This window comes from Triticum dicoccoides, chromosome 6B, assembly GCF_002162155.2.
Source record: "Triticum dicoccoides isolate Atlit2015 ecotype Zavitan chromosome 6B, WEW_v2.0, whole genome shotgun sequence".
Taxonomy (NCBI): Eukaryota; Viridiplantae; Streptophyta; class Magnoliopsida; order Poales; family Poaceae; genus Triticum; species Triticum dicoccoides.
In genome coordinates this window covers 574601225-574614845 of record NC_041391.1, presented here as the reverse complement: position 1 = coordinate 574614845, position 13621 = coordinate 574601225, and the positions used below count along the sequence as shown (strand labels likewise).

The 13621-nt window shown below is 42.8% G+C and overlaps 1 protein-coding gene across 1 annotated transcript; it reads left to right on the top strand.

The window, feature by feature from the left end:
* Positions 1–8278: 8278 nt before the first annotated feature.
* On the top strand, positions 8279–9014 carry LOC119321833 (probable calcium-binding protein CML20). The gene has a single exon (XM_037595358.1). The coding sequence runs from the start codon at positions 8341–8343 to the stop codon at positions 8845–8847; it is 507 nt and encodes a 168-aa protein (XP_037451255.1). The 5' UTR covers positions 8279–8340; the 3' UTR covers positions 8848–9014.
* Positions 9015–13621: the final 4607 nt, after the last annotated feature.

Genomic DNA, 13621 nt, shown 5'->3' with positions numbered 1-13621 from the left:
AGCAACGAGGACCCCCTAGGCGCCGCCGGGCGAGGTTGCGCCCGGACCCCCCCCCCCAACTTTGGATTGGTTTTGGGGCCAGTACGACCTTTTTCTTTGGAAGTCACTACCGCCGGCTGAGAAAGCCAGGCAAGTGGCTTTCAAGAAGGAGATGGCGAAGGAGGATGCCAGGTACCAGACGGCCTGCGAAGCCCGTGATGCCGCCTGGAAAAAGGAGGCGGTGGAGCTTTGGGGGCGGGCGCATTGTCGTGCGGAGGAGGTGTACGAATACGGGTACTTCACGAGGAAGGCCAAAGGCGCTAGGGGCCTCATCGCTGCGTGGAGGTGGGCCGATAAGCTCTAGCATGCCACCAACGAGGTGCTCCGGTGGGCTCCCAACGAAACGGCAAGATCGTTCGCGCTCGTCCGCCTGCAAGAGGCAGAGCGACACGTCAAGCGTTATGAGGCGGAGGAGGCGGAGTACTGCCTCCGCGCTGGGAAGACGCCGCGCACCAGGGAGCTGCTGGCGAGCGGCTACCGAAATACTAGCCCCAGGAAGGATTGTTAGTTTTAATATTATTCATTTTCATTTTTATGCATTGTACCTAGTAGTTAAGTATCATCACTTCTATGTGATGATATTATATATATTTTGTGATAACTAATGAACAATATATATATATATATATATATAATGAATTCCATTTTCTATCTGTTTTGTATAATAATTTGAATCTAGTTGTTATCATCCACATATACAGAATGAAAAGCGTATAAACACACATTGAAACAGAACATATAAAACCGGAAAACAGAGTACACACATTGAAACAGAGCAATAAACACAGTAATACTATGATTGTTGTGAATAAATAGCTATCCATGTCGAAATGACTCAACAAAATAAAACGCGTCCATGAGACCATGACCAGCAGCCCTTGCCTATGGTAGCTCTTGCCTCTGCCTGAACTCGTGCAGGCATTCGTCCAAGCAGTCGACATGCTCGCGGTACATCTAGAGCGCGATCTCGAGCTCCAAGTTGGCTATTTCACTGGAGATCACCACCTCGAGGATGCGACGGCCATGTTCCTCTACTGTGCCCAGGTGGACACCTGGGCCAAGGAGGCGGTCGAGCCTACTGACCAGCGCATTGGGATCGAGCGGTCAGCGGACAAGGCGAACGGCGCGACCCATGTGAACGGCGCGGTGGGCGTCTGGTGCAAGTACGGTGAGGCCGGCCTCTGGTGCAAGTACGGCGCAGAGGGCTTGTGCCCTCTCCCGGCGAGGAATGGGGGTACTGATGGGACGTGTACCCAGCTGTGACGCCCTATCGACAGCAGGCAAGCGCCGATGGATCCGCTCTTGTTGTGCGGCACGCCGCGCCTCTCGCTCTGCGGCGCTCCAACGGTCTCGCCATGCGGCGAGCCGCAGCCTATCGGCACGGACACGCCTAGCTTGCTCTGCGGCACGCCATCGATCATGTTGTGCGTCAAGCTGCAGCCTCTCGGTGTTGACATGCATATCTTGATCCGCGGCGCTGAAGCGCCATGCGCCAAGGGTCTGCTCAACCGTGGCGATGATGCGCATCACGGTGCCATCCATCGTGTTGCTGGGGAGCGCCGCGGCCTCGACGGGCTGTGGCGCCTTCTGGTTTTCCTTGTCGACGAGGTTGATGGCAGAGTCGACGCTTTGGTGGGTTGCCATGCTTGGAAAAGGTGGATGTGCTGTAGGCTGCGCTTGTTGCCTCCGTGCGTCGCACCGTGCCTAGGTTTATGCGCAATATCGTTGGGTGGCGGGAAACAGGTGAGGAAATGGCGGGAAACGGTGGCGTGTTCATAAAATGCCATTAATTAATGGAAACTTGGCATATAAGGAACATCGAGCTGGCACAAGAAGTAGATGATGATGAGATGAACAGGAACCATACTAGGGAACCCGTCGGTGATGAATTCATCAATCACAAACGGTTGTACACTAGCAAGCGTTTGTCCATAACACACACGGTTTATTCCATCACAAACATGTAGGATGGATCAATTGTATGCCACGTATACACATTGTCAAAAAGTAATGTGATAGACCTTCTTTAACATGTGTTAAAAAATAAAATAAAAATAAAAAACAAGGACCTCAAGGTTAAATTAACTCATGGGATGGGTCATATCATTCACTTAATTTGACAGATATGACCCATCCTATCAGTTAATTTAACATCAACACAACTTCCCATCCGGTCACCCATCTGATGGGTGCTCCAGCCTGAACACACTTAACTTGAGAGTTCTCTTACATGAGCTACTGATGGAACAACTAGTCCTTGCTGATATAGGATGCCCCTTTGCATCCTTATGGCGTATCCGAATGACCGCCCATCCCCCAATGGCCAATAGATGTTGTGTAGACGGAGCATATCACATACGTCTTATTAGAAGCAATCGTCTGTGTTATTATCGGTCTTCGCACACATTTCTAATTATAGACCTGCTTGTCGCATATCACACACATCTTGTTATATTGAATCGTTTCTGTTCTCCTGTCTCAACGCAAACAGTTCATAGTGAACCGCATGCCATATATCGCAAACACCTTGATCCGGCTGACTGTTTCTTTTGTGTTGCTTAATCACAAACAGTTCATCCGAGTGAAGCGTATGCTGTATATCGCACACATCTTCATTTGGCAGCCCGTTTCTTTTGTTCGTCCTCATCGCAAACAGTTAATTTAACTGAACCATATGCCATGCATCGCACAAGCAACCAAAATCTGAACCATGTTTGATGCATCCGTCATCTCAAATGTTTTGCACCTTTTTTGATGGGTTTTTTACACCATTGTTTGCGATTATTGCATCGCACACAGTTTCGTCGAAGGGTCTTTGATCGTAGTGTCGCATTAGCAGCATCCTGCAGTAGTGACGACAATATCCTTAAGATTATTCAATACATCTATGATCTTGAACATGAATAAGACTTGTGAGTAGTTAATTTTGTTCTTGAGGACATGTGAGAAGTCTTCTTATAAGTAATCATGTGAAGTTGGTATCTGTTCTATATTTTCATGATATGTGTGTTGTTATTTCTTTAGTGGTGTCATGTGAACATCAACTACATGACACTCCACCATACTTGAGTCTAAGCGAAGGCATTGGGGAGTAATAAGTAGATTATGAGTTGTGAAAGTGACAGAAGTTTAAACCCTAGTTTATGTGTTACTCCGTAAGGGGTTGGTTCGGATCCATATGTTTCATGCTATGATTAGATTTATTTTAATTCTTCTTTCATAGTTGAGGATGCTCATGAGAGGGGGTAATCGTAAGAGGATTGCTTCTTCAAGTAAGAACAACACCCTAGCACCGGTCTACCAACATATCAAATTATCAAAGTAACGAACGTGAATCAACTATACATGATGAGCGTGACTAGGTGACAATTCCCATGTGTCCTCGGGAACGCTTTGCTTACTATAAGAGAATTTTTCGGCTTGTCCTTTGCTATCAAAAGGATTGGTCACCTTGTTGCACCTTTGCTACTACTATTACTTGCTACTTGTTATGAATTGCCTTGCTATAAAACTATGTGTTACCAGAACTTTCAGTACTTGCAGAGAATACCTTGCTGAAAATTACTTGTCATTTCCTTCTGCTCCTCGTTGGGTTCGACACTCTTACTTATCAAAAGTACTACGATTGATCCCCTATACTTGTGGTTCATTAGGAGGGCCAAGGTCGAAAGTAGGACAAGCAAACATACACCCACTACACAACCTACAACTACGAGCAAGACTAAAGCCTAGTAACTAAGAGGAGGAAAAGGGTTATGAGTGTTCGGCCACTCTAGCTAGGACCCTGACCACTACAGGTCACACCCCGACCACCAACTTTGTAACACTTGAGCACTTGTACTCTCCAAATTATATCAATACCAACAGAATGTAGGCTTTTATGCTAACATGGCGGCCTAAACCTCTATAAAATCCTGTGTGTCCTTGATTCTTGTCGAACTCACAAATACAGTGTATTCTTGATCCCTGGTGTCCGGAGAACACACTCCGACAGGAACGATTGGTTATGTGCCTGTGTACAGTGGCGGAGCTTCAAAGAAAAAGTTGGGCGGACCAATGTAAACAATAGCACAATTCTTTTTAGGCATTATTGAGTATTCGGTACATTTTGTTCTCATTGATTTTCATACTACTAGAAGGGTTGGGCGCGCTTTGCTGTGCCAAGGTAAAGAAAAAGTTCCTGGCAAGGTACTAAAATTCTTGTCTTAGATTTTTCAAAATACGAATGTATTTAGTCACATTATAATGTTAGATGCATCCGTATCTAGGCAAATCTAAGATAAATATTTTGAGACGGAGGTGTACATTATTATGCCTTGTTTCAGTTATCTTCTTACACTCAAATGCATCGGCACAATCGTTGCGAGGTGAACATGGAGCTCTACTCAGCGTCGGCAGCAGACTAGCAGTCCTGGTTGGTAGCGCAACGGATTGCGGTAGTCACTAGAGGCAGAGGTCGGAGGCATATAGGCGGCACCATGACAGGATCCCAACGGCCGGGGTCAGGACTGGCAGGTGAGGAGGCCGGAGCTAGGGGAGGGAGGATGGCGTAACGGCGAGGTCGCGTGGAAGCAGGCGGAGCCGTGGAGCAGCAGCAGGAAGTAGGAAGCATGCGCTTAGCAGCGAGGAAGTTGTGTGATCGGTGCGCGCGAGGGAAGGTTGGTTGCCCTGCGTGAGATGCACGCGGCAGCGGCGGCCTCCTGACCGGCTGGCGGCCCGCTGCTCCTGCTGTGTCTGCTCATGCGAAACCTTGAATTGGATCCATTTGTAACGGTGCCTTTGTCTCTTCGGCTGAGTGGGTTATGAAGCATAGTATATGTACAAAAAAATGCGAAAAACCTGGGCGGGCCATGGCCCGATTCGGCCCCAACGGAGCTCCGCCCCTGCGTGTGTATGCATTTGAACTGCCAAGAACATAGTTGAATTGGATAGTAGTTAATATTGCATATTAAATGAACATATAAACAACCTTTTGTTTTCTCCAACATTCATTATATTTGAATGTATTTTATTTCATAAGCTCTAAATAAACAAGAAATTAAGACTCATGTCATGATTTTATATTTCTCCTTCTCTTTAGTAGTCTATGTTCCTTGACAAGGACAATTAAGTAGTAGGTCGTTATGTTCAGACTCTAATATGGAGTTGTCGCCATGTTCTTCATGGCACAGGCTATGTGTTTAACATGACTATCAAGTAATAATAGATCTAAGAGGATCCCCTCAATAAGGACAGAGAACAAGCACCACATATTTTTGTGTTAACCCAATCTATACCTACAAATAAAGCAAGGAGTGTTTTGCCAAAAAAAATCATCCGTTTCACTGTTGAAAATAAAATTTATCTATCCGATGTGGTACTAAATTCTTATGGGTTTGTCTGCTAGAAAAATAATTTCCATACGTGGGCCGCGCGTTGTGGCCCAACGAAGACATTCCACTTATTTCTCTGCCCACGCAACTTGGAAAATTTTGTTTTCCACAAGGGCGACAAATAGTCAGAGTTTCGCATAGGACAATCAATAATGGGCTGGCCCATTTTTATTTTTATTTCTGTGTTTTAGTTCTATTTTTATTCTCCTTTCCCTACCTCTTTTTTCCCTTCCAACTTTTTTCTTTTAGAATTTATTACGTAAACAAAAAATTATCAAAAATTTTCAGAATAAAAAACGAATTTTGGAAATTGTTCAGAATTCAAAAAAATTGTAGCGATTTTGAAAAATATTCGGAACGTGCAAAACGTTGCCCATTTTTTAAAGAAAAATATTTTTTCACTTGTTAAGGATTTGTAAAAATAAAATAGGATTTAAAAATTGATCCAAATTTGAAAAATGTTCATGTTTTAGTGAAATTTTCGAAATTAAAATAATGATCATGTATAAAAGATACATATTTTCTAAAAGGATTATGAATTTTCAACACGTGTTCCCATTTAAAAAAATGTCCACAAATTCAAATAAAGTTCATGTTTTATAAAAAAAGTTTGTGTTTTCAAAAAATGTCTGTGAATTTTAAAAGATATTCCCTTTCATATTTCGTTCGCGTTTTCTGGAAAGTGTAAATAATTTTCAAAAAACTGTTCAGAATTTAAAAAATTGTTCATGTTCCATAGAATATTCAGAAATTTCACACCTTAAAATCCCCTTGATTGAAAGGAATGAAAAAGAAGAGTTGATTGAATAACTCATGTGTCTTCTCTGACGCATGATGACGTAACAAAACTCTTAAATGTCCTCGATCAATGAATGAAAAATAGCGGATTGATTCCTTCACACATGGCGAAACTGAGAAGCTAAATGTTCTTTTTTCATGTGCACACAGGATTTTGCTTGCACATATAATTCTCATTGACTTTAAATGCATACTATTTTATCTCCCATTGCAATGCACGGCCATACTACCTCTGTCCGAGTTTATTGGTCCCCATTATATTTCGTGCCAAATTTTGACCGTAGATTAGACTAACAAAATGTTCATGCATGTCATCAAATATTATATTTTTGAAAACTATGTTCAAATACGAATCCAATAAGATAATTTTTCTTGACATGCATTCCTATTTTGTTAGTTAAATCTTTAGTCAAAGTTTGGCACAAACTACAAAGAGGACCTATAAACCAGGACGGAGGTAGTATTTGCTAGTATATGCCAATGATTTTAGTAACAACAACAACAACCAAATTAGCACATTTTCTATTCATCATGTGGAGTTTCTTTAAGCGGTGATGAAGCAAGTTACTCTCTCTGTTGCATAGTACGAGAGCGTTTTTGGCACTAGTGTAGTGTCAAAAACGCTTTTCTATTATGGGATGGAAGGAGTATTTTTTAACCTTTTTTTATGAAAATGAATTATTTTGTGTTGAAAAACAACATTATGCTAAGACTAGCAAAAAGGCCAGTGCATTGCAACGGGACAAAAAAATACCATATGCTCTTAATTTACAAAAAAATGGTCTATAATATGAGAATTTGTAGTTACGGCCCAAGCAAAGATGGTCTTAGCCTACAAAAGCGCACTTCAAGATTCCACGGGTATTCTATTTCAACAGGGCTTGCATATAGATTTAATCCGTACAAAGAAACGAGCAAGTGATCGTGCTTTTATTCATATCATGTGTGAAATGGGGTATTGTTATGGGCGGGTAAAGGAAAACGACAAAAACAGACGGATAATGCATTATTCATTAAGATTGCATCCTAGATGGTATTTTTTTTAATTGTTAACAGGTAAAATAACATCATATTCAGATTCTACATGTTTTTCTAATCAAAATTCATATATAACATGTTGAACTAGGAGTTACGGTTTACAAGATATGAGTATTTTTAAAAACATTTAATATCTACTACGGGTTTAATGTTAGAAAAATCAGGAGATTTTTCATAAAATAGCATGACAGACTAAGAATACATATTTCTTTTATTAATAGATAAGGTATAGAAAATAAAGTTTTGGTAATACCATGGATTGTATTTTCACGGGTTAGCCCACTGAATTTCTATGGGTGTACAATGTAACACGCATCACAGAAGAAAAGAAAAGGCCCAATGCACAACGAAAAAGGACTAAACGGCAAGGCAACGCGCGTCTTCTATTTCTAGCATACAACCTTGTTACCAAAATGTAAGACTTTTTTTGGTTTTTACAGGGCACAAAAAAACATCTTACATAATTATTATGGAGGGAGTATGATGCATACAACATCGGTACTTTGTAAAATCAAGGGCCCCGATAAATCCGGATTTAAGCATGTCACCCCGAAGGTTTTTTTGTGGCCAGTTTAGTTGACCCGAGGTGGCAAATTTAATTGTTAAAACATGGAACTTTTTCCCAGTTCCGGGTTTTCTTCAGAAAATTATCATGTTTGCCAACCTCGCGTGAAGCCGTGAACTAAAGTTGTCATGAAAAACGTTTGGATTGCCATGCTTTCAAATTCAAACATTCAGATTTATCATTTCCAAAAATCAATCATCAATACGCTGCATATATTCCAAAACCAAAATCCACTACGCGTCTTTAGAACACGTTTGTGGCAGAGATGGACGCGGAAACAATATTTACCATGGTTCACAAACATGCAACGCGCATTCATTCCAATTTTGTTAACGCCGAAACCAAAAGTAATTGGTACTCGTAGGAGCCTCCGCCGATCCGAGCCCAACCCCACGCGGTTGAGAGAGAGCCCTATATATCTAAGGCGGGCTTAAACCCTCTCCCGCAATCCACCAGAGCCCAAAACCCCACACCACAAACACACGGAAACGCACGCCGCACGGAACCCACCTAGCTCGATCGATCACCATGGGTCAAGCTGTCTCCGCCGCTTCTTCCCCCTTCCGCCGCAAATCGCAGCCGCCGCCGGTTCCTCAGGCTACCGCCCCTCCAGCAGCAAAGGACCACGACACGGAGCTCGTCCGCATCTTCCGCCGCTACGACACCGACGGGGACGGCCGCATCTCGGCCGCGGAGATACGCGAGATTTGGGGCTGCACGGACGCGGAGGCGCAGGAGATGGTCGCCCAGGCGGACAGCGACGGGGACGGGTTGATCAGCATCGAGGAGCTCGGGGCGCTGCTGAAGGGCGGGGGCTCGGAGGACTTGCCGGCGGCGTTCGCCAAGTTTGACGAGAACGGCGACGGGGTGATCACCCCCGATGAGCTGCGCCGAGCGTTTCTCCAGCCGCTGCTCGGCCGGGAGAAGCACACGCTGGAGGAGTGCACCAGGATGGTCGCCGCGTTTGACCAAGACGGCGACGGCGTCCTCTCCTTCGACGAGTTCAAGACCATGATGGCGCCCAAGAGTGCGTGATCTGTTCGCGTTGCGATCTGTCTATGCTTCTCCTTCGTTCATCGATGCGCGTAGTTACCGGCAAGTGTAAAGTTGGACCAGTTTTTTACGTTACAAGTTGTAATGGGCTTAGTTAGTTTCTGGCTAGAACTTGAGAGGATGATCCGGGAATTTAATTCCACCAAATGTTTCGATGTGATTTCCCTATGCAAACTCACCTAGTGATATTCATATTGATCAATCTTGATCCAAGGAAGTTATCTTAAACGATCGATCGCATTAGGAAGATATGAATCTGATAAGAGAGGCGTTAGCGCCGACACATATTTTCTTTCTGATTTTCTCGAATGCAAAGCAGTGGTATGTTAGAATGTATATCTTTTTATAGGTCTACTTGTATGGCACTTGCGTTAGCACAAGGAGTTTTAGGCTTCTAGCTCCGGGGGTGCAATCACAACATATGTACGTGTTTGAGTGCTTCTAAATATTTGTGGCAAAAGATTTTTTTTTTACGTGAACTTTGGGAGCTATTTTGTTCTGAAATGAAACACCCACGATTCCATAAATCACACAGGCTCAGTAACAGTATTGGCCGTACGAACCTTTACATCATCAGGTAAATATCTTCATGCCAAACTTGGCCGTCATGGTGACCACGAGCACCAAAAGCCGCTAATGCATGTGAACTTTGGGAGTTTTATTGATTGATAGCAAGTCTATTACAATCAGCTAGGATACTATTCACAAGGAAGTCCAGGCTTTTAATGAACTAGCAGTCGCACAACATCAGAGTGTAAACAAGCTTGACGGCACAGAAAGATATGCCGAATTATTAGCATGTCTCCTAGCATGCCTAACCGAAAAAGAGGCCAAACATGGAGATCTCTCCCTATTTCATCTAAGATAGGTGTCACAATCCATCTGGAGTTGTGACGTGTTGACTAGAGGTTGATGGTCTCTAAGGAATCCATCTCCATCACCACATGTGCCCTCTAAGTTGTGCAAAAACCACTCCTTCACGAAGGGCAAATACTGTGGTGATGAGTGGATCAGTAACCCCTCGGAAAGGAAATGTGAGAGCGACCGACACCGCCTCCACCTCCTTCGGTGTTGATCATTATTCACCTAGATCCGACGGACGCCAACATTGACATGTCGGGATTTTGATTTGATTGCTTGGCAGCTCCAGCAATGCCCACTTGAACAGGGTTATAGGCATGAAAGGAGTTTAGTACAACGGAGTTTGAACATTGTTATAGCCCCAGGAGCATGATCCTCTTCCAGTGATCGTGAGCACCCCTACCCTTCTGCAACTAGGTCATTAGACTTCTGTTTGTTATCGTTCTAGTGTGGACTTGCCATCGCTTTACAACCGTAACCTCTTTGGTGAGGTCATCATCTTTGGCTTGTGTCGACTTTGACTCCACCTCCCGGTCTACCCACACTATAGGCGAAGACGAAGGAGCTCGAATCACACCAATATACCAACGACAATTGAGTCACATAGTCACAATGAAATCACGGTGTTAGACTCCAAGATGAATACACATTGAAGGGGCCTTGCTTGTTCAATAATCTCCATTGGCAAGCAACGGAAGCATCTGTTTCTAATGGCCCTTGATGAGCAAGATTAGGAAATGAGCAAAGAGTGAACCCCGAGTATTATCAGGTGGTTATGTGAGCTGTTGGATTTCTGTATATCTCCATATAAATAAAAAAGGTAAAGTCTGGAGAAACAAAGCAAGCTAAAGCGGATTATCAGGAGCAAGTTATAGGGCACATGCACATTAGTCGTATTTAAAATGCTAGCACTCCAGAGGAAAAAATCATTGTTCTAATTTTTAATGAGAAGATTAGCAAGAAATGATCCTAGTTCAAAAGTATTTTTCGATCTACCCATTTTGTTGCCACCACACACAGTGTCTGACTATCATTAGGCATCTAGCTAGTCGCTCAAAATCATTAAAAAAATAATTATTATGCTCATATGAAAACATGTCTGGATTTATTACATATATTGGGCAGTGCGCAACAATAATGCATAAGCAAGGTTAATTAATTACGTACACCGGGAGCAATAGCTCAGTCAACCCCTAGTGTCTCAGTGTGCTCAGGCTGGCCATAGTGGTGGTATCATAGCCGGTATCATGCACTCGGAATAGCAAACATGCTGATGTGGCAAAGAAATAAAGAAGAGAAAGAGGGTTAGAATAACATAGGTAGATATCGTATCATGTTAAATGTTATGGTACTTTGTGTCATGCATGACAATAAATATGATCATCTATGATACTACTCTATTATGCACTATGGAGATAGTATCATACACTATTATCATAGGTAAATACTCCTAATCAGTAGTCTGGTAGGAAACCTTTTTCAGAAGGGTCCTATGCCGTTGATGCTTTTTAATCCCACGGCTTATATTCTAAGCGAACTGACCAAATTAGTCCGCCGAGAAAATCTCGCCTCATAACCTGCATTGTCCCAACTAACTAGTTACGTCACATGCAGCCCCAAGCTCGCCGACCTCCCTCTCCGCGACGGCTACCTCCGCCACCACCCCGATCCGCCCCAAAACTCTGTGACGTCTACAAATGCTCTAGGTAACCGGTGCAGCGACCCGCCCCCGTCTCCTCCCATAAGCCCTCCTATCACCGCCAACGGTGCTGCCCCCATCGCTGGCCCGGTTCCCTGCCAGACCCTGCCCCTTCACCATTAATCCCACCGTGCTGGTGCGCCGTTTTTCCTCGGGAAAGAAGCTGCACGAGTATCCCCGCCATCGCCCCCGGCATGCACTCAACTGAACTAGGGTTTGATTCTTTGTTCACCACATGATTTGATTTGCACTATTCTCGATGCAATGCTTGGTTTGAATAATTTCGTTGAGAGTATGTGTGTTACAACCGATGTAATGGATCAATATTTCATCTATGTGTTTTTATTAATTTCTTATGTAGGTCAAGAATATGATTCCCAATCTTGCCTGGTAATATTACTTTTAGATCTTATTTTAAATTTCCATGCTTCCATCCAAATTTAGATATGTTCCCAACTACTCCCTCGGTCCCATAATGTTTGTGCTTCTTAGTTCTGTAGCATCTAAATTGCTATACAGCTTCCAGCTGACCCGACATTTCATTTCTTATGTTTTCAGCTGACCCGGGATAATGAAGCATTCCAAACCTTTGTGTATGCTAAAGAGTCGTTATGTGGCATTGCTGGTTTGAAATATGTTGTCTTAGGTCTTCCTACTTATGGGGCTTCCGAACTCTATTTCATATGCTTCTTCCATCTAGGTAGAATATTTCCATACTTCATGCTGTTTTTAAGTGTTGTTGTCATTTTTTATCACCATTGTAATATTCCACGCATCCGTATTATGCTACACATATTTCTTTGGTCTAGTTAGTTTGCTTCCATAGTTTATGCTTCTACCCTTTTGTGTTTTTGGCACCATTTAAATTGAAAGAAAGCCCCATGTATGGTGTGAGATACTTCCTACTCATTGCTTTGTGTAAGCCATACTTCCTACTTTCATGTTATGAATATGTTCTCTACAACATATAATTTTCTCTTCATCTCAATTTTGCTATGCTTCCACTTCCTATGATGTATGTCATGATAGATCAAATTGTTGCTTTGTATTGTGCAGATGCTTTGCGCCGAACAATGTCAACCATGTATCACTAGTTTCTCAAACGCGTCATATTGTCCTCTCCTCGTGATGTTGATGGTGTCGATCTAAAGGCGGTGAAGGAGGTGGTGGAGACATGGGCGAAGACCGCGACTAAGGATTCCCTTGAGGATGGTGCTTTCCTAAGAACTCATTTGGCGATCCACCGCCCACACATCCCCTATCGTGCAGCCATGGCCCAAGACAATACCCTCGCTTCCTAGCCGTCTTAGTATCTTAAACATGGACCTTGCATGAGATTAATTTGTTCTGTTTTAACTGTTTTAGGCTTTTACGTGGATGGAAGCAGATTCCTTTTTGTTAGAAGGAAACTTTTGTTCGTTTGAAAACAATCTACTTGCTACTGTGGAAACCATTTTATGTTTAAGTGGAAGCAAATTTAATTGTTGTCCATTGATGCAAATTTAAATTTCAGTGGAAGCAAATTTTCTGGTCACCAGAAACAAATTCTTGCTTCATTGGGGATACAAAGTAAACATTTATAATGGACACATATTTCCTAATGAATGTCTGTTAGATCGAAACTGCTTTAGCTATTGTTGAAGCAAAATTATTGAGTTTGTGGAAGCACATATGTGAGAAATAAATCGGGTGAAGAAAACAAAGTATCAATCCTGGAAGGTCTCATAGATGGAAGCACTAAATTGGAAGCAAACTTTTTTAATGTGAATTGTAATCAATTTTTTTAGGTTGAATTGGAATCAAACAATTTTTCTCAACTGGTAAATGGAATCAAACTTTGATGGGAAACACTTCTAATCAGTGTAGGAAACTTCTAGTGCTTCCATTTCCATATGTGTTATGGAGAGAAACGACCAGGTAGTATTTCGGAGATTTATCACCTATAGAATCGAAGCATCATTTACAAGGTTTATACATAGAATTTAGGGATATGTTTCCTAAAAGAACAGATGTATTTTTCATGCTTCCATCACACGGGTGCACAAATCTGGTAAGCTAGCGTGATTTAGGGAGCATTCAACAAGAAAGCAACGTCCTAGGAAGGAAGATGGGAAAGAAACGGATGGAGCCCAGCATGTAGGGCGTGGGTTACGGCAGCAGTCAGGAAGCACTCAATTAACGGCTACAACTAATCTT